The following is a 26931-nucleotide window of genomic DNA, read 5'->3' on the forward strand; positions in this document are numbered from 1 at the left end:
GAATGCGTTCATTTGGAAAAAAGTTCAACGCAGCGCAGTCAACTCGTGATTTAACGAAATTCTGTTAATATTTAGCAATACGAGCGTTACAAAGTAGAGCAAAAACCTATCATTCACGCCCATGGAATTCAAGCATTTTCCTGTAATTTAGAGAGTGTTTTGAACGAAATCACGAGTTGATTGCACTGAATTAAACTTTGTTCTTTCGAATGAACCGTTTTTCAGGTCAAAATCTTCTTACACAAGGACGAAAAGTCGCAGGGCATAAACTCATACCATAGTATTGCTTTTTGCTGGGTTATATCGATAAAATAGAATAAAAAATGTGACAAATTCAGCTGGGCTTTTGCGAATCAGGCGGCGCCTAATTTGGAAGGCTGCCGATGTGGAGTTGGAATCCGTAATATCCAAATTGGCGATGGGAGTTACTGAAAATTTCCTCCTCCACATTCCCTGTGCACCATAAGTTCATTATAAGTAACGCATTCCAGCTTCTAAATATTGTACTTTTTAAATACAAATTTTCGTTTATAAATACATATCTAACATATAGATACATACATTTGTGTGTGATTGTGTGCGTTGTATATGTACACATATGTATACACGCAATATACATATACTTATTATAGAAAAAAGTTCAAACATTTATTAGATATGTATTTACAAATGAAAATTTGTATACCAAAATTGCAATATTTCTGAAGTAACATTACATACAATTTAAACATTTAAAAAAAAATAGAAAGGTCCTTTTCATATTGGGTGTCGATCACAGGATCTATCATTTAGAAAGAAATCATCATCCGTAGATACTCAACAGTTTTCCTTCAGACTATTATTATTTTCTAAGTACATATATACGGACGATGTTTTAATTGTTCATAAAAAATATACGTAGAGATATTCCCCAGAATGTCATCACTTGATCTTTCCTCAGACTCAATCCTCAGAATTTCCTCAATCACAGGCGCCCTAGGTGATTGCTTCAAGACTCAAGACAGGGATCCCCCATACGACAATAAAAATATGCATCATTTAATCAGAAATTCCATACGTGTAAATGAACAAAATAATATTAGCAACCACTGCCAAAAATATCAAGCAAATCGGACGATAGTTTACGCCAGTTTACAGAGTCATTGTTAGCTTTTAACACCTAAAGTATGGATTATATAGTTACGTTATTATCGCGATACCTGTGAAATAGATGTCTTTTCAAATGCTTGATTTAAATATTCTTAATTTTATGTATATTTAATTTTGCATAAAAATAAAGCAATACATACTCCGCATAATTTATCTATTTTAATGAGGCTCCAGAAATTTGGAACGTTCCAGGCTTTTTGAAGACTAGATTCGCCTCTGCCCTCTTTTACAAACCGAAAACAGGAAATATTTGGGCAAATGAAAAGATTGTGCCTAGCTCGTGTCGCTTGCCGGCAACTTGAACAATTGAATCTCGGTGTTTCAAGAGCGAGAGAGTAAGAGTCACATCCGCCTTCTGTCACGGTTATTTGCAGCTGCCGAAGCGCCAAGTTCACATACACGTGGCTTGTATACTAGTATGTGTAGTGGAGGGGGTAATTTGCTAAGTCCTGTTTCCAATTTGGAACCATGGAATGGTTGGGTTGAAATTTTTACATAAATTGGTTTTTCTTATAAACTATCGGAAAACTCATTGTAAGTCAAATTTTGTATGTTGTTTTTAACCTCGTTTGACTATGCCTTTTAGACTTAATTGTATTACAGATATTTCGATAACGATGAAGTTTAAAACAGATATTTGAAACTACAGTTCGATTTTCTAGAGTTGAACCCCATGGTAGAGTCCTCGAAGTTGCGATGTTGTCGTTGCCCTAGCCCATGAATGTGCTTCTCCCACGCGATACGCGTCCTACTCATTGGGCCTTAATCAATTATATTATTTACGAATACTTAGTCGTGCATCCTCATAGGTCCTTATTTCCTATCTTTGTTTGTTGTCTGTCGTCTTTCCTTCTCAGTGAGGCTACCTAGCCTGATTGACAAGAATGTCGAATCCTATTGACGATTTAGAGCGGCTTATGTCACATAGAAAAAAATGGCAAACAGCTCGACTTCATCTAACGCAAATTCAGAACAGGTTAAACAGTGTCTTAAACTACCTCGCAACTTCATACAAGCCCGTATAACATTAAATTGTTATCAGAATCCCTTGGATTGATAAAAGTATACGCAAAAAGTAATTAATGTAGCATGGGGTGTCTTGTAGATGAAGGACTCTGCTTTATCGAGTCAGTGAGAAAGATGCACTTGCTTCTAAGGATAGAAAGAGAGATCCGATCGAACACACAATCTGACAACGTTGCTTGAAATACACGTCTAGCGTTTGGGTCCCTCCCGGGCCATGTGTCGGCCGCTTGGCACACCCAGGGTTCAACTAAAAAATCGCACTGTAGCTGTTAATGATTACAATACGTATTGTTCGAAGCTCCACATGCTTGTTTCGCTTATTGAAAAATGAATTTCGGTTAAATATGGTATGAAAAATAATACAGAATTAAGACTCGCTTTGAGAAAAACAACTTGAAATCAGTGAAATAAAAAACGGAAAGATTAAGGTTAGGAGTCACATCTTCCCATTTCACGGAACGCCGATGTTTAGTTTCTCCAAGCGTTTTATTCCCGCATTTAAGTACTTCCTTACATTCTCTCTGTTTGCTTGCACTCTGCTCAGCTAAGTTTGATCACGATCTACAAAGTAATCGTCAGTGCGTAAATATATTCCAGAAATTACACTTCTACTCGATGAAGTGTTGGTCTCGGTTACGAGGGAAAGTTATCTTCGCGCGTTTCCAGGCGGCATTGCACACCAATGACGTTGCCCTCTGAGTGTCGCAAAGCAAACATAGCTGCTGAAACGAGAGGATGCTGTCATCGACTGTTAGCTAGAGGTAGCCCGTTTTCTTATCGCGTTATTACAGCTGTGATAAAAGTGAAAAATGTGGAGGAACGCGGTCGGCTGTGAGCATTGTCTCGATGTCGGCGCGTTGCTTTATTAGCTGGTTCGCGACTTGAGTTCGTGTTACGTTAATTGCATAAAAATAATACGCGTGATGACTCATTACGGCAGACGCCATTTAAGGAAACGTGAAGTGTCGGTCTGTTCGTTTTATCCCAAAGACTGCCGTCTTTTTATCACCCTACGGCCTTGCCGACTGTGCCACTGGCCTTCGTATTCGCAGAGGCGGGGAAACGGCGACTCGTACATGAACGTCTAATTTTAGCCTAGACACAATGTATGTGTAATTGAGCATAATACCACCATATATTTCGTATAAATTCTATTAGAATGTAAGTTTCATTTTGATATACTTGTAGACGGGGTAAAATCAAATCTGGACAAATTGTACATACACGAAATGAGAAACAAAAATAATTATTCGAAATAATTAATCATTTAAACTGTTTTATTCTTAATATAGAAGCAGCTTGAGATAAGCAACTTCATTTTACATTAATACCTACTAAGTCATTTTCAAGCTATTTTCTATTTTAGTTGACTTACATATTGGTGAAATTACATATTAGCGAATAAATGATCTATTATGAAACTTTATGTGTTAGTTGTAGTATGCAATTTTTTTTTATAAAAACAGAAATCGTTTTAAGAAGTTATTGTAAAACATATACTCAGTACAAAGTAAACCAAACATTATTTGATTTAGTTATTGCTTAAATATAGTCAAAGGTTAAATTTTACTTTCTTATAGTATTTGACAAGTACAATTCAAAAATACTATTCTTAACTATAGGTATTCACCTATTACAAAATTATATGTATGGAAAACAATGTTTTTACCGTGACAAATTATTTTAACGCCATATTTGGTTCCAATTCATAATCTGATTGGCTGATGTCAGTTCTACTTGATACAGTATTTACAAATAAGCAATTGTTTAAAACTGAAAACAGAGAAAAAATATACTACCCAGTGTAACTTACGCACTTAGCAAATATTTCTTGGAAATATTTATAATTTTACATTATTCTTCTAATTGATAAAGAAAGACTAATCACAGTGAATCTGGGTTAGGTTCTTTGGAGGCAACCTCCCGTTAGAGGGATCCGACCACATCAGCCAATCAGATCATAGATAGAAACCAACATGGCGTTATTGTAATCTGTTAAGGCAGCTAAAGGCAGTAAACTTTACCAACACATCATTTTTTAAAAAATGAATTCCTAAGGCTAAGAATAGCATTTTTAGATTGTACTCGTCGAATACTACTAGATTACAAAAAGGAATTGTATAATTTTGTGTGTCTCAAAATAAAGTTTAGTAATAATGAAAGTTGACCTAATCTCTAAAAGTAATACAAACTTTGTCATACGATTTACAAAAAACAGAGTCAAACTTGATATAATTGTCTTTATTGTTTTTGTACATAACGTAATACTCTATAGGGATAAATGTTTTAATTGCCGTTACACTTTGAGAAGATATTAAATATTGTTAAATGAATATTTTATGCATTTCCTACGGATAGATCTAATCCGTTTATTTTAATGAGTATAATATTTAAGTAAACTTTGATTTTTGGAATACTAAACGAAGTTTCGGATAATTTATAGTGTCTAACACTTAATGTATAGATAATACTCATATTACATATGTGCATAGTTTGCTCTAATAAAATAATTTTTGGAAACGAGTAATGTATTTCGCAAAAATGTTGCTACATTTATTACAAATTGTTCGTGTAATTCGTGGTTGTGTAAATCATCTTAGCTTATAATCTCATAAACACGGTTATTTTTTATCGAAATTTTGACTCCAAATACGTACTTAGATACTATAACGAATATTACATATGAGAAGTGTAAATATATAATAAATCTAATTAATTATTGGTATAAAATATTTTATGCATTATTATAAAGGAATGAGACTTTTAGTAGTATTTTAATTTAAACAGGTAAATGTTACTGTAGAGTACATATCTAAAGGCACTATGTTAAGTTTGTATAGAACTCTTTCTTTTGCTGATAAGTAAAATACCTACACAGAAAAGATAGATTAAATTCAAGGATAAAATAATTTTTACGATAAGGTTTCTCAAACAAATCTTAATTGATATGACTTCCTTTAATTTAATAGAAATTTAATAGGGAATGTGTTACTATAAGTTCTTTAAAATGAACGTGATAGTTTGTAATTGGTTCTACTGTGTTGGCAGAAATATATAATTTTCTAAATTGTAGTTACCATACATAAATAAAATATCTAACATAAGATTTCACAAATTCTCTTTTTACGACATTTAAAAAACATATGTTCTAATTATCGTTGTTAGAATAGTTGAAAATCACTTGAACGGTCGGAAAGATTAACGTTTTAATCTATATCGTTACTCATGTTAGTAGAAAAAAAATTTACAACTTGCTCCTACGATGAATCATTCGCCGACGTCAGCCTCTGGAAGAGTATCGCAGAGAAAAAGGCTGGATATGACTGCGTTACCTTGGTGTTAGTTACTTTACGAACAACGTTGTTCCAGTTTATCTTCATCTCCTTTCATTAAACTTGTACGCGAGGCATTGCTTTCTCTGCAGTTCTTGTTAACCCTTTTAAAAGAGGTCGTATGTTCAAGTCAAGAGCAACAAGAAGTATGCGTGTTAGATGCATACATTGCTCTTAATTCCCATTGCTTTGCAAAGACGCTTTTACACATCGAGGAATGTGATTACCCGAAGCTGTGCGCTATCGATGTCTTTACAATGCTAAAATGTGCCATGGTAATGCAAATGATTTAACGAGAAAGAGTTGGCAATTTAAATAAAGTTTTTTTTGTATAGGATCAAGTTAAACTTATCAAGATTGATAAAAAAGAGCTTAATAGAAAGTTAATATTTAGAAATGACAAGCGGTCTGTCAAATTGCTAAAGAGTATACGTAGTCAAAATCAGAAAATGGAACATTTCAAATTGAGAAATTTAATAGATCCGTGAAACAAAACCTATACGTATCCTCAAGTACATACTGTATACTATACAGGGTGTTTGACAATTTTAAGAGATGATTCTATATGTTAAAATAAGACGGAAATCAAGAATGATAAAAATGTGTTTATGTTGTATTTATTAATTATTGAGAAAATTTTCACGAAATGTACCTGACTCGGGACATATTCTATTGATTTCGCTGTTTCACCTAGCTACTGTACGTTGGTAGTAAAATAAGTCCCAAGTCAGACGTATTTTACGCATATCCTAAAATACGCCGAAGCGTTCTCTCAACAATTAATCATTCTGAAACGAAGCTGTAAGTGCACCTTTGTCATTTTCAATTTTCATCCTATGTCGTCTTGTAGGAATCTAGGATTACTTCCTAAAATTTCTAGCGCCTGTTATTGAACACCCTATGTAGTATCCACTCAGAACGAATATTATTTAATGTTACTTCCATCAGTTATAAATATTCTGGATACATGTTGTATTGAAAATTAATGCTATCCTACTGAACATTTGGTATTGCGATAAAAAGTTAAGAATATTTTCAAAGACTGAATCAGAAGTAAACTACCTACGTTAACTCGTTGGTCAAAGATAAAGCTGGTAAACCCAGACCTACGCGTAAAATACGTTAAAAATAAGATGTTATTTTCATAAACCAAAGTTCTGATTAGCTGTATTCTTGTTATAATTGGAATTTAGTAATGTGCCCACCTTTAGAGGTCTGAAATTTTAGTTGATGACTTCGATAATAAAACCTATGGATTGTAGAAAATTTTTAATTGCATATTTAAATTGAGTGTGTAGATTAAAATTAACACTCAAGTCACATGACATCTTTGAAGATAGAGTATAATATTAATGGAAAATACTGTATTTATACACAAGTACGTTACAAACTAATGTAATAGATATATGAAAATATATGTAACGCTACTAGAAGTATTCAAGTATTTATCGAAGATTGATAGAACAATTTATTATAGAATTTTTCATGCAAGAGAAAAGAACAGTATCACTATGTTGGGTCTACCGACCCAGAGTCTGAGTACATACATGAATGCACTTGCGCGTGTCTGTGAAAGGCATCCATTCAATTATGGATTTAAAATTATAAATACCTAATATATGTGAAACCTATTACCTATATTTCAATATTGTAATTTTATTTCTCAAAACCTTTCTGCAATCCTCTCGAAAACATGAAATTTCACATCGACACAGACGTGTGTTAACTTCGAAAATTTGATGAGAACCTGCTTTTTAAGTGGCAAAGGCCATTGGCTTCGAGCCTGCGGTAGGACTTTCAAAATTTATTAATACATTCTCTGCTACGCTATTTACTACAGTGTTTTTCATATCTTATGAATTAATTATTTCGACCATGCTTATTTCGTGTTCGTGAGGAACTATCACTCGTGTATGTATACGTATGTGATATCTGCCAGTCAAACGTTTTAAAAAATTAAATTCCAACAGTTGGAAGTATGTTAAATGTTGTTCAGTATTTCAGTTTTTTCTGTCCCATTTTTATTACATTCTTAAGTCGAACTGAGATGTAAATATGTTTGTGCACTTTAATGAGAGCTTTGCTTATTGAGATCATGAGTTACGAATGACTTCTGTGGTAAGGGATGTGTTCTCAATAGGTTTTTGTATCATACGTCGGGAACAATGAGACGTAAAATATTGTAGATATATCCTTATCATGAGAACGTGATAGTCAGTGAAATACACTACCGCCTATAAATATCTGGAGATAGTAAATGTATGTTAATGGCTGATTAAAGTTATTAACATGTAAATTTTTAATGAAAAGATCTGTTGAGGTTTCGATGTTGTGCAAGAATTTTCTAGCATCATATTATGCAAATTTTCTTTGTATTAAATATGAAAACAGTATACGTCAGTGATGGAAATCTGCAGACTAAATTTTCAATATTTTCATTTAAATTTGTTTCCATGCTCTCTGTAATTTTAATTTAATCTTTTGGATTCTAAAGAGTTAAGGCATTATTGATCATTTATTTTCACCATTACCAACTCAGTGGTTTCAAAAACCATTTTTCTTTGTTATTTATACTTTTAAAAAATACGACTGAGTTGTCAATATCTATTATTATTACACTGTGGATGTTAATCTGAATTCCTATTTCCGTACACGAAATTAGAGAAATGGAACCTAATTGAATACCTCTTTCACTCTTAAAATATTTAAAAATGTATTTATTTTTCGATAATTTCTACAGTTTTTCATATTACATGGTTTTTATCCATGTTTGGCATATTAGAATTTTCTGTAAATGCATCTAGATCCGCAGTCTAATTATTATGTTATCGATCCTTTTGTTGTATCGAATGGTGTCGTGTAAAAGTTTGACATCTCTTGATCAAAATTGACTACAATGTCTATCATTTAAATACAATGAAAAAAGATTATAGAGGTCGATACAAAAGCAGGTCAGCTGCATTACTGCATCATAATCAACTTTACACTATGAATGAGTATAAAGTAATATATGTAATCTTAGATTTATCACACATGTAGACTGATGAACATTATTAATCGTCTGCATTAATATGTATATGTCACTTTCAGTAATACTAAAATTGTGTCTTTACTTTTCAAAGCTATTAATAACAGTTATTCTACTACTTAATAATTCTTTGCTGCAATAATAAGATAATAAATATTATGCATTAGAATAAACAGGTTTACAAATTCGTTGTAACATTTGTTTTCTAGAAAAGACTTCCTGAAATATTTTTCTTTGGATCATTAAGTGTAACGTTTGTATCTGAGTGACATTAAATCTTATCGATGTAGACATAATTCAATTTTCAGTCATAGCAAATATTAAAATTTTAAACAATTCTTGCGCTTACGCGTGTATTTTAAGGAAATTTTAGTACTGTATTAATATTTAGTTGATAGTTCTTTTAATAATATTGAACTATCTCTCAGTTTATTCTCATAAAACACTAATTCTCTTAAATACTTTTTATTAATTTGATGCAAAAAAGTTCATCGAAGTCCATAATCCGTAGAAATTTATTCAACTGCATATTCTCATAATATTTACTATGAAACACATTACTGTCGGTTTGCCTGAAGGAATAAATCGATAATTCTTTCATCAAAATCGTGTTGCAAAATTAATTTTTTCAAACATTTTTCGCGAGAAAATTTGAAGAATCGGAATGATAGATACACAAGTCTCTTTATTTTTCGATTTTAGCGTTCACGACAGAGATCTTCGAAAAGTTTAAAAGTCAGTAGGAATTCGTTTCAAGGAACGCTTAAACCTCGATAGTATACGTGGCTAATCAAGGATTCCGAGAGAATTTACTTGATCCATGGAGTAATTGGTGCTCCGTAACAGGTTGTGAATGTGAATCGAAAAGGCAGTTAACGCAGGTGTGTTTTCTTACTTGTGGACTGTGGATTATTACGTAACACAGGCTACAGCATCAACTACATACTAGCGGACGTTATTCCGCGTACGACTGTAGTCGATTTCACGTCCTTTTTACATTTTTTCATTCTTCTCTATACATTCGAAGCTATTTATATGGTATCTTAGAGTGTGTTGCAAGGACGTGTTGATAGTATGAGTCTACTTTGCAAGTAGTGCTTTCCGGTAACGACGAGAAGTGAATCTAAGTTTTTACCCATTTTCCCTTGATGACGATCATTGGTAGGTTGAAGCGCTGTCCATATAATGGATTTTCAAAATTAAGATAATCACAATCAATTGGTTGAATCTGGTTTAATGGTAATATGCCCCAATTTATAAAACATTCAGCAATGATGGAAGCAATGAGTCATTTATTTATTAACAACAGATATATCTTGAAAAGTTAGTAATATTTATCAAATTCAGTTATGAGGAAGTCTTGTAATAGTAAGATGAAGCCGGAATGACCTGTTAGAATTCTTTTCTTACAATTCTGATAGAATTAGAATTTACAAAACCTAATACTAATTTTAGTTAAAATTTCAAACTGTTACATGTAAATTTACAAAATTTGGTTTCATGAATATGGTTGTAGACAGCATACGAATTTGCATATAATTGATATTAGGTATTATGATATTTTGATATAAAAATTTAATTACAACATTAAATGATAGATAAATTATACGTAAGTAAAGTTAGAAATACTTTCTCGTTTTTAGAAATTATACATATTTACTCTTCAAAATTACAAATAGGTGTATCTGTAATATCAGTCACTTAAATTGATATCTGTGCTGTTTATTTCCACGAGTCGCGAGATATTTGATATGAAATATCTGTATGTAGCCATATTATTATATTTCTTTCTTTTTTATATTTATTCCTCAGCTAGACTGTTTTAAATCTATTTTGTCTCAAGCGTCTCGCAGTATACATAAATAAACAGAATATACATATAGTAACTCACAAATCTATTCATGAAGAATTATTAAATTCAAATGTCGAAATTGTAGAGATATCTCACTTCTTTTATTGGTTACAAAATGTAACTATGAATAAAAAGTAAAATATAAAATAATAAAATAAAAGGTATGAGTATAAAGCATTTATACAAACAAGTTTTATCAGAATAATGTTCTCTTTTCTAAAGTCACTGCAAAGATTAACTGTTGAATTACTTTATTTTTGGTTACATTAGATCTTCGGCTCATCAGTATAAATAGTAACGTGAAATAAGCGAATCTATATTAAAGTAAATACGTAAGTTATACTGAAATTTTTTAAATATCAAAGTTTACTGATTAATTTCTTTAAATATTTAAAATTGCAGGAAGTATGAGTAAATGTTGAAAATAAAGTCGTTATTTATCAATGATCGAATCGATAAAATTAAAAACTTTAAGCATAGTTATTTTTAATGTGAGTTAAATTCAGCGGTCACCACTAAACTTTCTGATGTTCACAGAACTGTAAATTAAATTACCACGCTGATATTTTTATTCTTCAGTTTCAACCTTCAATTTTTGTTTTCTTTTTTTCTAAAGTAGATATAGTGGTTCCTGGGAATTGCAATTCGCATGGAAACACCAATTTTTTCCGATTTCTTGCAATGAAATTTGAAGGAAAATCTAGTGTAAACACTGTTTTACATTTTGCAAGAAAATCTAGTGGAAATACTGTTCTACTTTTTAAAGGAAAATCTAATATAAATACTGTTAATTCGGAACTCGTAACTAATTTAACAGGGATGATATTCTCACGATGGTTACTGTTGAACTAACATAAAATTAAATATTTAAAATTTAACAATTTTGAGGTACTATTTTGAATGATTACATTTTTTTTGTAATACATATAGGAACGTAACAAAATAATGAAATATATTTCATTTTAGTCAAATAAGTACTTATCTAAAGTTATTGAAGTTATTGTTAAAAAGTATTCAGAACATAAAATTTGTGTATGTTCAAATCATAAAATGTTTTATGTGATTAAAAGATGTCATTATCTGTCTCCACGTAAATTGTGTGTAAAGTTTTATATAGCATAATAGGTTCGAACAAAATAAATAAAAACGACGTTCATTAACTAGTAATATTTAAAGTCATAAAAGCTAACTGCTATTTAATAAATTAATTATTTTTGTGTATACCGTGTATAAAAAAGCAATGATTGATACCTTCGGTTTGTAAAAAAAAACATTGCACACGCGAGTTGTGAAATTCTTGTGCACGGAAGTGAAAAAAGTTCGAAGGAGGAAACTATGTGTCGTAAACGTACCGATCGATACAGGACATTCTTAATTGTTACGCAAAAATTAGAATGCATAGAATTAACGATATAAGTCGCATTGTACATAAGGGATTTGCTTAAAACAATATTAATTTTTAAAATTTAAAGATAGCTTTGTTAAAAGTAATCTAAATTAGGTATTTGAGTTTGGTGCCATTTTCATCAGGGAAAACACAAGATATCAATTGATGTAACTTCTATGAGGATTTCATGAAAAATGCAAAATTCAATATTTTTCACTTCTTAGTATTTAATGTTATCTTAATCTTTGTGTTCTCATCCCAATTTCCGAAAGCCGAAACTCATATGTATACATACAGTGTTCGACAACAAATGTCAAAAATTTTAAAAAGTGATTCTATCTACTAAAATGAGAGGAACGTGAAAAATATCAAAATTGCCTGTGAGGTTTCGTTTTTTTAAAAACGCCTAAAATTCAGGTGAAACGTGTTCGTCTTGTAGATCCATTCTACTAATATCGCCGTGCCTGACCTGGTGAATATACAGGCAGTAGAATAAGTTCCAAGCCAGATGTAGTTCTCGCGCACTTTAGGTGTATTTTTCACAATGAATAATTCAAAAACAAAGCTGTAAACGCAATTTCGTTATTCTTAATTTTCGTAGTATTTTGACATGTAGAGTCATCGTTTAAAATTTCCAAAAACTGTTATCGAACACTACATGTATTTTAATATTATTAATGTTTACCTGTTCTCACTAAAATATTTTTGGTCACTAAATAGTGTGAATTAATTACGATAAAATACTCTATGTACGATTGTACGCAACAATACTGTCCCATTGTTCGTGATTGATAGTTCATGATCGTTATTTAACATCGTTTAACTAAGTGAACTTACTAACTAGGGGTTCACCCATACCTAAATGAATGTGCGGTGATGAATAGGTGCTGATCATTTGACCGAGTTTAGGAAATGAGGAATCATGTAGCCTGTAGATTTTACGTTCGCTAAGTGTTCTGATACACTGCTATTGTGAGGTCGATGCACGTGTGTGGGTGAGTGTCCCATATACGTGTGCGTGTGCACAAACGATCTTTGAAATTACCGTGTTACACTGACTTTCATTGGCATTTCCCTGGTAATTATATCCATGGCAGGGTCACGAGAGGGTGGAGACCAGAGGTTCATGGTAATTTCAAGGACAGACGTGTGGACATAATGATCGAACAAATTAATTCGCATACTTTAACATTAATGTATTTTTATTCTTTGAACGCATGCTAACTCTAAACTGACAACTGGAAGGGTGGATCTTCGTTCATTTCTAGGGTAAGCCACGACAAGCTTAATTATCGTTGTAGCTGTAATTATTCATTAAGTAAGTTGCTTACGTCGTTGTTGCACGCGTGTCCATTGAGTTACACACAACAAATCGACTTTTTCCTTGATTTCTATATAGATTCATTTAAGACTCGGTATAAACGAGCGATACGTTATTACTGTTTCGCTATGTATTGTACATACCTACACATTGTTTGTTGAGAATCGCATATTCTACAGTGTTTTAAGACATTTGGCTGTTTAATCGCCAAAAATAATTTTCGACCATTTTGTATTATGTACCTTTCCCGTGGTTTTTAGTTTTTTAAATTCCCAAAGATCCTTAATTATAATATTATGTACATACAAAAATTGAATGTCTTAATATAGTAATATGTACCTACTTACATAGAAATAGTATAGTCAGTATTATTTCAAAATAAGCCAAGATTTGGTTTCGAGAACCCGAAAAAGTTGGGAAACTTGAATGTCTTTCGAGAAGATCGAAATTTTCGAGGTGCCCAACTGCACCAAATATGAATCCTTCAAATATTCTAATTCCAATCTACCTGTATTTAAAAAAAGTATAGCTACTAAATGATAATTATTTTCGAGAGTTGAATTGTTATAGTCAGTAATAACTAATATCATAGACGAACAACTTGTTTGGTTACATTTTATTTTTTGCAAGTTCATACGATTTTATAGAAATATTTCTCAAACGTGTACTTATTTGTGTTTTTTTAACTGTATTAAGGATTAATATGCATTGTTAACAAGTATGCAATGTGAAAAACAATCTTACGAAAAAGACAAAGAGAAGAAACAAGTATCGCTCCAGAAAAAGACATCAATACAGTTAAAATATTGATAGAAGTTCAATTCTGCGTTAAACATTTTGTGAACTAAATATTTTCATGAAATAGTAAATATTTTTATTTATTGGAAAAAATGGATAATTTTCAAGAGCAGTAATAGATCCGCTGCGAAATGTAAATAGACAAAGTAGTTCCTTTACTTACATATTATTAGCAATACTAACAGTAATAGTGCTTTTGAAGAATGTGATTAAATTTGATTTAAATAAAATAATTTCAGTACAACCTTCAATATTTAATTTTTATTCAAATGATTTAGTTTGTATTTATAATAATCCATATTTATGATGAAAATAGTGCAAAAAGTTGTATTCTTTAATAACCCTACTTGATTTGAGTTATTTATATCCTATTAAGGTATAAATAAATTATAAATATAGTTTTAAATATAGTTTACATACTGTGCAATTTGGCAGGTTTATAGTAGTTTAAATGAGTCAAAGTTCGTCGTTTGTGCAAAATCGCAATGAAATCACATCGTTTCTGTGCATGAAGACTAATTTGGTAAACATAAGTGTTCAATGGGTCAGTCCTCATAACTACTCGAGACATGTTACTCTATTTTAAATGGATGTGTCTTTTTTTACATTTAGGTTCATACAAGTATGGAGCATGTAGCTGAAACCACTTTATTGATTACATAAAGCGAATTTTTAGTTGCAATTAGCTTATGAACGTTATATAGCTCAAGAGAGACGATATAATGTTCTCTTTTTATTTATATTATTTATACATTTTTAACATTTCAAAGATTTTCTTAGCTTCTTAAATGTGGATCAAACCTTCTTTCAACAACTGCATATAATATTGAAGAATAATAAATAATATGATATATGTAATAAAGTAATATGATCTTTATATAGTTTTTCAAGAAATTTAATTAGTTAATTTAATTTTAATTTAAAATGTTAAATAAATTCTCACTTTAATACTTGGAAAAAATTACTTAACACAACAATTTAATTTTGTCATTAAGACAAATATCTTCCACGTTATTCTATAAATAATACAAATATTCATCAGATGTTGATTTATTATTATACTTAGAAATTTGTTTGTAAATTTAATTGTTTTAAGAATTGTTCTTACCCAAAATAAAGTTAAAGATGCAGGTAAATCTGCAGATTAGTTACACGTTACACCACCACCGATTTCGATGATCTTTGGTTGTACTCTTAAGTTTATCATTCTGAACAACTTTTTCCTATACATATAATAGGCGGTCGGCTTCAGTTTCCGAGATATTTGCAAAAAAATGTTGCTACTGTTACATTAAATTCTGATTGTACGTTGCGTCTGTGGCACTGTCGCGTCACTATGCGATGTGACGGTCACTTTTCTGAAAGTTTCGACAAAACAGGAGCCCAATAACCAATATTATAAAGGATGGACTATTTAGCTTTAACTATCGAACACGAGTATTCTTTTCGAAACCTTTACTTAGTGGAATAAGTTGACCCAGTGAACAAGTCCAGAAGAAAATCTTCCAGGTGACCTAACACCCTATAAGGACCCAGTGGGTCTAAGCTGACCCAGTGGACAAGGATAACCTAGATCTATCTATCTTGCATTCTATGTTTCGACGATAGTTCAGTGTGCGTAACCTTTTTCGACTGGGTTAACTTAGATTCACTGGGTCCTTAGACGAAGGTGTTCGACTGCATGGGAGACTTTTTTTGGACTTATCCACTGGGTCAACTTATTCACACTATCACTGATTTCGATTTTTGCTTATAACTTTGAAACTAAAGCCGACTGCCTATTATATGTATAGGAAAAAGTTGTTCAAAATCTCGTCGTCTATAATATATCCAAAGATCATCGAAATTGGCGGTGGTGTGATTAATCTGCAGGTTCACCAAAACACTGTGTCTGCACGACATACAATGAGTTTAAAACGTATTCGTACAGCAGTTAGTTTTAATAAAAACTTAATAGAAAGAACGTGTAGATGTAATACATCCTGTAAAAAATATCTAGAGAACTGGAATTTTGTACGTTATTTTGAGTCTGGTTTTCGATAAGAGTAAACTGTTCTTATAGATCAATATAAGAGCAACATGTTTGCCTCCATGTGGCTCCTTCTAAATTTTCATCCTTTTAGTCGTTCAATTTTTTATTCCATGTAACGTGCCTTTCTTCTACTTAGGTCATTAACAACTCCATATTTATTTTCTATACATATTTTACACGAATTGGACGCTAAAAGATACGATAAAAGAGAACGAATTGACTCAAATATGACCCCATTGCGATATATGTATGCAGATTGTACAGTATACATAATAATATGCTATGGAATATTAATTCGGTTTTATTAGTAAATTACTTCATTCTAATTGGTGATTTTACCATGTACGGCCAACTCAAACGGTTCTGGCTGCATCGACATTATCTATCTTCCTCTCTCTTATTCAGTGACTGCCGTGTGAGCAAGAGATAGAGTATCGAGGCGGCCAGGTTCGTCTGAGCTGAGTGTACACTACACACAGATATAAAATGTAAGTGTCACTGTACAAGAAAAAAAACAATTGATTGGCAAATGACAGATTTGTCGTAGTCTGAAAGATCTGTTACAGTAAGAGCTCATTCACATTACACCAAATTGGTTAATTCATATGTTTTGGGAGATGACTGGACGACGAAAATATAAAAATGTGTGAACGCTTGGGTTATTAAAGATTTGACAAAATTACGGATCTAAAAACCACGTCACCCGAATTAGCTGTTAACTTTGTTTTATTTTCCAAATGTGTTTGTTTGAAATTTTCGAAATCATCATTGTTTCTTACTTATTTTTTGGAATTGTTCTTTCATTGTTTTTCAGTTTCATCTTTACTAGTGAGTAAATGTTGCATACATTCTATAAATACCTATGCAATGAATTTTTTCTAACAGTCCCTCAGTATAAGTGAAATTTAATGTTGAATTTTATTGAGGATAGCAATTTGAGAGGACATGTCATAGTACCTAGGTCAAACACTTGTAAAGCTCAAGATATGTTGAAAGTGGAGACGAGAAAAAAATTAATGGTTTTGAAGAGAGAAGAAAGAATAATAGAGGATAGTCTTTGAAAAATGGGAAATTTAAAAAAAAAACTGGAATATTAGAATACTAAAAAATTTATATATTGCCGTGTTGGAATATTTGAACATCAGAAATAACTTGCGCGATAAGAAAGCACTTTGAGCTTGGTGAATCAATGGGTTTTGCTAGGTCTTTTGTTCAAGTTAACCCTAGTGCTGTATTCCCAAGAAAAATCATAAGGTAAAATAATGGGCTAACAACGAACCACTGTGGAGGTTGAACGCACAGTCTGTATTGATCGCTTAAACTTAAATATACTTCTACGATAGGATTAACACCATTTTCGGTGAAGACAAGTGAAGACCGAACGACTACTTGCAGATCTTTCTGGTTGTATGTTATTATAGCGGTAAATGATCAGTTGCTTACTTGCACTTTTGTTGTAATGTCATGTTTTCGGATCATGACTGGTACGATTTATTGCCGTCCTTGGAATACGTTTCGAATGTCTATCGTAAGGTAATTATATTTATTTTTAAATGGGGTAGTATGTTTTGAAAAACGTACTTCGAGTAAATCTGTTTAAAGTAGTTTAATGGTGTTATCTTTTTCATTAAATATCTAAATATGTACGTGTGTAGAATTCCGTTTATATTACATGAACCTGTCGCGAAACAAATTCATATAACCAGGTTAGTTTATATAATAAAAGCAGTCCATTTAATTTGACTCACTACCTATAATTTTTTGTTCAGTTGATCGTAGTTAACATACGTACAAGTGGATTCCACCAAATATTTATTCATAAATAATGATGTGTCAAGTCTTAAGAATTTGAAAATGAATTTGTGAGCATGATAATTACATAATACTTAATAAATTAATTCTTTATTTATTTTGTAACAAAGATACAGTACTAGATAAATGAATTCGGGCAATCATAAATAACTACAAAATTGAACAAGTATCAAGAAAAATCATTTGACTGAATTAATATTTCAAAGTAAGGTGCATAATGCCTGCTTCTACTGTCTACGATAGTCTACATTTTATTGTCAGACGTTTATATAACAGGAGTAACATTCGATAATAGTTCAGATAACTTATAAGCTACAGCTTCCAAGTTAGAGTACAGTCAATCAGGCATTAATCAAAATTTCGTTCGTATAAATGGAGTTCAAATAAAAAAGTATATAAAACATTTTTAAGAATTTACAGTTTTCTTAATATTTTCAAATTAGATATTATGTTGCCTATTTAACACTATTCTATATTATGTTAGAGTGCATAATGTACTGTATAAGTACATTCTGCGAATTATAATATTTAAAAAAATAATGAAAGTACATTAGAAATTATACAAATAATTCGTCTATATTACAAATTCAATGCATGCAGGTTTTTATAACTCGCTGTATAATAATGCTTATATATTCGAAACAAAATAATACTATTGTAAGAACATAGAAATTGATGATACCATGACAAGACAAGGAGATGTGTGCATTAAGATCATCGGTACAATAGTGCTTGTAGACTTGTATGGGAAGAACGCGCTATAATTTTAGTGCGTGTAATGTTTTTTTTATTTTTTAAACTAAATTTTATCATTACTGTTATATGTGCGTTACGTGTGTAAATTTACTTCCTGGCCCTTACTCTGCTAAATGCAGAACAAGAAATAGAACAGTCTGTGTAGTCATGTCTTTCAAGGTTAAATTTAAAACGTAATAGAAGATCATTGTATTGAAATTTTGGTCTCGGATGCGGTACAAAATTTCAGCTCTCTATTCTATGCACATACTAAACACTGCTATAGTAGAGCTACTCTTTTTATATCGAACAATTAAATTTCGGTAAAATAAACATGTGGGTACTACCACAGTTTTACTTTCAAAAGCTTTTAAACATACAAAATTTGCATTGAAGGATGACTAGCGATCAAAGCGAGTAAGATTTAATGAAAAGTAAACGTAGATAGGTAAATGAATGTACAGTGCAAGTACCTATGTAGGTATATTTCGAATCGTTTCCTTCGAAAAGCTCATACGGCCTAATTTCCCTCACGGTTCATTCAGCCAAGAAAAATGTCCCCAGAGAAAGAAAGAGGTGGTATTTTTAAAAGGACGTTCCTTTGATGCCGTTAGCAAATTCGCTATATCCAACCTCTTTATAAAATATACAGACTATTGAACTGTCTAGAGGTTTCACCAAAAAGTTGTCCATAGAAATACATAGTTCGGAAATCTAATGCTAATATCATAATATTATACATATTTAACATTAAGAAATTCAATTGGAAGCATCAATTTTTTCTTACTGTATTAAAATCCTTTCAAAGATGTTTTTAAATCAATATGTTTATCAATTACAATTATCATTATCAATACTGAGTATTAATTACATAGCATTGGTAGATAACAGTGTTTTTTACTTTACTATGTATTTATTGAAGGACAGTGATTTGCTATTGCATAGTACAGTAACGCAGCCTTATATTGTAATACAATTGTTTCGCCTAAATTCTAATGACCTAGTTCCATTTTTTAATACTTCATATCTCAAGATCATCGTAATATAAAGCTATTAGTAAAAAGTAGTGAATAGATCTAAATACCATACGTTACGACGAAGTATCTAATTACAAACATTTTCTGTGATCTTCATCTAATCTTTCTACAAATGATATCTACAAATAATTCGCTAAGCTTTACCTGATCAATATGAATCGAAACAAGATATAAATCGGACTAATCTTAATCCATTCTAAAAACTCTCCCCTAATCATTTTTAACCGATACAACATTGTGAAATTTCTGCAAATCTCTAAATCGTTGATAACATTAATCAAGCAATAAAATAATTTCTATGAACAGATCTTCGATTACACTCCAACATTGATTTTCGGTTTTGGACTCATATTCGTTAGAAAAATCTTGTCAACTTATTTATACTATTTTTATAAAGATGAGATGAAAATGATAGAAACTGAAATTTTGGTAAAGCCATATTCTGGCCGTCACTACTTGGGATACCAACTTTTTCTTGTTTGCTCTCATTCGATCTGGTTTTCTTTGTCGAGGGATTCAAATTTCAAGCTCGAACTTTTTCCTGAAATACAATCGCTATCTGCTACGCGAAAATTACAATGCAGATCTCAGTGTATTGGAATTTAAGTGTGCATTACTGTATTAGTTTTGTTGAGATTGAATATTCTCCGTCTTGTCTTTTTTATTTTCAAATACAATTTTTTCAATAGTTAAGATCAGTTTTTAATAAAAATGGTGATAGTTTGTCGACAATGAATTGATTTGGGATAGTTTTTTTCATTCATAAGTATAACAAATTATTTGTTACACGAAAAAAATGTTCCTTAGTTTTCCACTGTCTTCCAAAACATAATTCATTCTAAAATTTAAAAATATTTCGGAGTAAGTATTTTAGATTTATTGACACCAATTGAAACACTTTCCTAATGATTTCTATAGTGTTCTTCGTTTCGATTTATCGAAACTGTCCTCGATCACTGTCATTCTCGACGTACATACAATACATGTACAGTTTGTGACGGGAGCAATATGTGACGATATTGGCAAATAATTGCAGGTGGTTCCATGCGGCCTTCGAAAATTCTGGCACGTAAGACTGTAATTAAGATTTTTGCTAACCCGTAGACGTGAATTATGAAATAACTGTCCTAGCGCCTGGATTTAAATCCTCGAACTAAATTATAACAAACTCGTCAGTGAAAATTGTCCTGCTTTTTTATGTAATAATGATAAGACTCAAAATGCATTATTACTTTAAGAAGAACTGTTTAATATTGCTATAAATCTAAAAACTCAATTATATACTATATGAATCGAGTTGCCACTTATACATATAATATCCAGTGTTAAATGATTAATATTGTAATCATTTTTTAGATCGTTTATAGAAATTTTTATATATTTTGTGTTGCGAAATTTGAAGCTCGGACGAAGAGTGGGGATGTTGCTTTTCTTTGAAATGAATAAATATGATTGGTGTTTTGTACATCTTAACGAAACTAACAATGTCGTCTGTTAGTCAGTCGATCGGATATCGTGCTCCTTACATTTAATGTCGAAATATCAGTCGAGGATCGTTATCTCGGCGCTCACAAAAATGTCCATGTACTTTCAACTTGAACACTGCAATCACTGCTTTTCATTATGCACCCATCTTCTGAGAACATCTTTTTATTTAATACAAAATCACTGATCTTTATAGTTAGTGAACGTTCATCTTTTGGTTTTAAATCGCTTCAGGCAATTACCGTTTTATTTTGCCCTTGTACGATCCACGTATAGTATAACAATTGAGATAATCGACGATCTTCGTTAACCTTTAAATGTTAATCTCGTCGTTAGTTAAAAAGTGTTATAAGCTCTAATAACTACATAGTAAAGAAGGTCTATTTTAGGATTGCTTCTATATACAATCTTTATTATCTATTTATTATTACATCTACAAAGCGTTAAATACATAAAACTACGTGACAATAATAATGTGTTTACAATAACATATTCAACTCTTTCACTGTTCTGTGCATTAAATATGATCAAGGAAAATACTTTTTCAGCTTACTTTACTTTTTTAGCTAGTATACAGTAGTTTCTCAATATCGTACAACTTTGTACTTAGATGGAACATTTCGTGTTCGATAACGGTAAAATAGAAACAATCTGATTCAACGTTATAATAAAGTACATTTAAAGAAGATGTTGCTGATTAATGCCATTTAAAAAGTTAGTAGTAAGTAATTGTGTTAAAAAGGAACACGTGTGCTTGTTTTTCAGCTATCACATTCACCTTCATAAACTCTACTGAACACTTAAAGTAGCGTACTGCATCATGCAAAATCTTCAATTGAATTCATTTTTCACCTGTTATTTAGCTAGACACACGTTAACCCTGGCTTAACAACTTAAGAACAACGCTGTCCATCAACGTTGTCTGGTGATTCGCACGCTTGTCGCACCTACAGCTTCCGCACACCTCTTCGACCCTTAGTTATTTATATTTGTTTTTTCTCCTTTTTTTAATCATAAGCTTCTTACTCCTGGCCATGAAATTACGCAACCATACTGTACGGTTATTAATGATTATGAAAAACCATGTTTCTGGCATTGAACCGAGATGTCAGCAGCGGTCAAGGTGCTTACAGATCTGATTGACACTTCCGTGCATGGTCTACCTGACGGATGTGATTCGTGGTCGCGACTCTTGATCGTGCATCACGAACAAGCCAGCATGACTAAAAACATTGTTAATTAGTCAAATTCAGTGATACTTTTTAGAAATAGAAGTACTAGTTTTCATTTACTAACTGTACTATTGCACCTACTATTTTCGCTATAACTTTGTGATAACTCCCGTCATTCAACATGAAATTGTCAATTCGCTGTTGATTTCGAGTTGTTAACTTACAGCGAATGGATACTGTAAATCGTAATGGAGTTATGGTTGATCCATAATCCAGATATAAGTCAAATAAATAAGTTGTTACGATCCTTCCAATAATTGTGTAATTTGGCTGGCGATAATAATGCTACAGCTGAATGTGAACATATTCCTGAGATCGATTTATGACTATTCGATTTTGTTACGTGGGAAAAATAACAGTAAACAAGAAGGAACAAAAACTGATGACACAATATGAAATGGTGGGGATGGCCATAATGTTGCAGCACAAAGTGCAAATCTAATCTGTAGAAAGAAAATCCCACATTAATAATTCTTTGCAATCCATCATATAATGGACGGTTGATAGGTTTGTCTTAACGCCTGGTAACAGAGTGTGAAAATCATTGGACTGCCTGTTTCATGATTTTATGTATACCAATAATGCTCGTTGTTTATTTTAGAAACTAGTAGGTATTAATAATATTTCGACATCATTTTCAAGTAAGATACAGAAAAGTTACGTCGGTTTTTGAGAGATTTATGACCTAAATTTATAGTCAATTTATCATGTTATCCCTGATAAAATTAGATTGTAACAAAAGCTTGACATTCACAAGGTACGTGCTTTGATTTACATCTAACAGTTTTAACTAGGTAGTAAGAAAATTATGGCACCTCTTCATACTATACTTACACAATTAATGTTTTAACACCCATCGAAATTGTAGATATCTAATAATTGAATTTAAACTAATATAGTATTTGTTTCGCATCTGTACGCCATACGTATTTATATAAAAAAGTGTAATACAAAGTGGTAATTTCCAAAAATTCTCATTTTATCATAAAATATTCATCAAGATTTCCCTCGGTGATTAAAATTAACTCTTAATTAAATTGGTTGAACAGATATGTGAAATTTTATTCAAATAAAATTTGTTTAAATTTTCGCAATATAGTTTCAGTAGTGTGCATTCTATAATATCGTCGAATATTTCTTTTGAGAATTTATCATTTCTGTAAGAATAAATTTCAAGGTGATCTTTAACGGTATCCTAACATTTTATAGTAAATTTATTTTATTAATATCGGATGAAGTGAATAGTTTTTTATTGATGTAGATTGATCATTGCATCATTCAGTATTTATTTAAATAATGTTCTTTCCGTAATAAAGGATTAATTTACAATGCTTCATACGCAAAATTTTTCTTATGAAGCAATATTATAATATTAAATATTTGAAATCTTCAGAAAATTCACATTTTATATCACTGGATCAAGTGCATATGGATGTGGCGGTATCCACGTGCATTTAGTAAAATGTGGAAATAAAAGCGGTTGAAGCAAAAGTCTGTGAAAATGTACGTTTTCAACAATATTATGCTCTGGACAGTGAATGCCCCACGCATTAACCTATTTTGTACTAAATTTACTTTAGTAATAATACTGTATTTCAAATTTTTAATCATTCAAAGTGCCGCTATTTTGCACGATGTGAGAAAAGTAACTTTAAATTTAGATTTTAATTTATAATTAAACATTTAGTTGCATTTTTGTTTCAAATCATTTAAGTCATAAAAGTACTTATTTCATTTTACTCAGTTATGTTATTAGTAAGTTATAATTGTTTTGCTTGGTTTATATCACCTAAATTTATCAAGATATTATCTTACTAAAATATCTATGCAACTAACTATTTAAGCAGTTATTTCTGTGATAGGTTAACAATTACCAATAATGTCCTTTACTTTATTCTTAAACATTCATGACAGACTTTAGACTTGCAGACAGCTTAAATGACAATTTGAATGACCTGCATGTCATAATTATGAATTAAAAATTAGTAATTTGCATCGTTATTCAGCTTTTCATTAGCTGCTCAAGTTGCAGTTGCTAATAAAAGACAAAGTCTGCAATAAAAATGCAGCAGCACAATTTTAGCTTAAGTTTGATTTATATTTAATTTAATCTTCTCATTTCGAAAACAAATTTGAGAACATCTTGAATGTATGAGCATTCGCTGATTATTTCTATTGGAATAGAATTTTTGAAGTAAACAAATTTTGCTCCTAAACATGAACAAAAGCTTTTGACTCAACCTAGTAGGTAATCATATCTAGCAGAAGATTCATTGAAAAAGAATGTTTCAAAGTGTCATGTTCTTAATGATGAAAGTTATGTATTTGTCATTTCGCTTCTTAAAGCTGCGTTGTCGTCTTATATTAAAACGACAGTCTCCAGATGAAATAAACATAACAGAAATAATTCCTGAAAGTAAAAAGTATGTAATTAGAATCATTAATGAAACAAATAACGAACCCAACGATCTGGTTAATCCAGCTAAATTAAACAGTCGAGATTCAGATAAGTGGTTCTGTACATTCCTGGATTTATCAGTCTTTGATATTGTCAATCGGTAACATAGAAAGTATAAACTGTTGCCGGCATCGTATAATTCTCTTTTTTCCCTCGAGGTACGCAGATAAGATATACATACCTATACTTATACGTATACAGATAACAATCGTGTCACTTCATTGAAACGTGTAGTCATTTTCCATTAATAAAACATTTCTATCATCAACTATCGCACTTGCTTCTTTCAACGACAAGGTGCCAGAAAAACATTAACGAATGTGTAACATTTTATGTTCATAATGATTAGACTTTGAATCACATGAAATCTGCTCAACATTGTCTAAGTAAACCAAAAGTCCATTTGACAGATGAGGTATCGTAACGGCCGAATCACTGCTACATGATTCTCGCCGATAATGCGATAAAAATTGTATCGATCGATTAAATATTACTTGTTACTCTATAGATTATGTCATAGCAACTTTCTTTTTTGTTACGTTGCATGCCAACGTTAATCATTCCATCGTACATACCGATGAGAAACACACTTTGCACGTTTCTAAGCAATGGAGTGATTATGTTTGCTATTATTTATTTTTCTCTTTTTCATAGCACAATTTCTGCATTTCTGCTGGAAGTGTAAACTAAACATATTAAAAAAACGTTGCAGGTGATGCATCAAGAGGTCAAGAAGGAGACTCCGTTGCAATTCAAGTTTCGCGCCAAATTTTATCCTGAGGATGTTGCAGAAGAGCTGATTCAAGATATTACACTGCGCCTGTTCTATCTTCAGGTATGAAATTCAGTATTAGTAATTCGTGTAATGACTATTAGACGCTGTATTTATTGAATCTTCAGAATTTATTGATGAATATTTCCTCAAGAAACATTTATAAACGTCCAATTTTTCGCGTTTTCATCACACATATACGCGTTCTTAAAGCACGTTCGCAAAAACAAAAGGTTGGCAATAAGGGAGTAATTGTACAGTTTAGGGGAGGCAGATCCGATAACCTTGACCTTAACATATATTTTCAAGGACACTCCTGAAATTTTAATCCTTTTTAAAAAGTTATTAATCATTAGAGATATAATATTTTCTGGTTATTATTCAATCAAAAACTAATTTAGAAGTACAACGTGTGTGAGTGGGAGAGGGGCATTCTTACTACGAAGGAATCTAACTCAGACATAATCTTAACCCTTTTTCCTTTTTTAACTCACAAACGTGAACTACAAACCTTTTGAACTATTACGTTTGGGATATAAGTGTCCTAGTAATTTCTTTTGTAGAGATTAAAAACTGCATCGAATAGTAGAGTCCAAATTGTAGAGTTCCATTTAAAAATGAGGTGTATTGCATTTTTTAAATTCACCAGTGCATAAAACTACATAAAGCTATATTTATGTTGTGGATTATTCGATACTATATAATTTTGCCTCATCATATTTTTAATATTTTTATCTATCTCTAACCATTTTAAAGATATAGCTTGTCTCAGTTTCATGGGATATCCTGTATAACTCTCTGATATTCAATTAAATTAATTTTATTTGATTTCATTCGAATATGAATATACGTATACCACAATGATATAAAACGAACCAATTTGTGTTACCGTAAAATTGAAAATGTATGTATCAAATGAATAGATTAGAAAACACACTAAGTTAAGAATCCGTTCTTATGATGAGTTCGTCCACATTTTACAGCACCCTGATTTTTCATCAGATTCGTCCGAAATTTTTCCAAGAGATACTACAAGTTGTAGTCTAACTTCAACTGTAATTCCTTCAACGTCGTAGCATTACTCGAATAGATATAAAGATCGCTTGCAAAACCTTACCAGGTAACTCTTCTGATTAAAAATCAGATTATCCGTATGGATAATCCTACAAAATAGATTATTTTGAGAACACAGAATACATACATTTTGAGAATACATTAAGAAAACATAGTTCGATCAACAAAAACAATCGATGACAGTGGTGTCATTTTAAGAAGGACCTTCGAGATGTTTTTGTTAAAATCAGATTTGAATCCAATTGTTAGTCATTGTTTCTTATTTTCAATAGCATCGGAAATAACTTAAATGTTGATTTAAGTGAGACACACTTAACTGCAACTGTTGATATATCATTTCATAAATTGTTATTTTTCGTTAAATTTATCGTATTAATTGAGATGATTATTTTAGAAAAGAA

General features: G+C 31.3%; 1 protein-coding gene across 5 annotated transcripts in view; it reads left to right on the forward strand.

The window, feature by feature from the left end:
• Positions 1-26931, forward strand: part of Moe (moesin) — a 56492-nt gene that overhangs the window by 14438 nt on the left and 15123 nt on the right. For 2 of the 5 annotated variants that reach the window (XM_076386455.1, XM_076386479.1), the window contains 2 exons: positions 13020-13043; positions 25397-25519. In XM_076386455.1, the coding sequence (XP_076242570.1) occupies positions 13020-13043; positions 25397-25519 (147 nt within the window). Of the gene's footprint in view, positions 1-13019; positions 13044-20545; positions 20579-25396; positions 25520-26931 lie in introns of all 5 variants that reach the window. The other 3 variants (XM_076386473.1, XM_076386463.1, XM_076386446.1) reach the window with 2 other exon arrangements.

The sequence above is a fragment of the Calliopsis andreniformis genome, chromosome 2 (assembly GCF_051401765.1).
Source record: "Calliopsis andreniformis isolate RMS-2024a chromosome 2, iyCalAndr_principal, whole genome shotgun sequence".
Taxonomy (NCBI): domain Eukaryota; kingdom Metazoa; phylum Arthropoda; class Insecta; order Hymenoptera; family Andrenidae; genus Calliopsis; species Calliopsis andreniformis.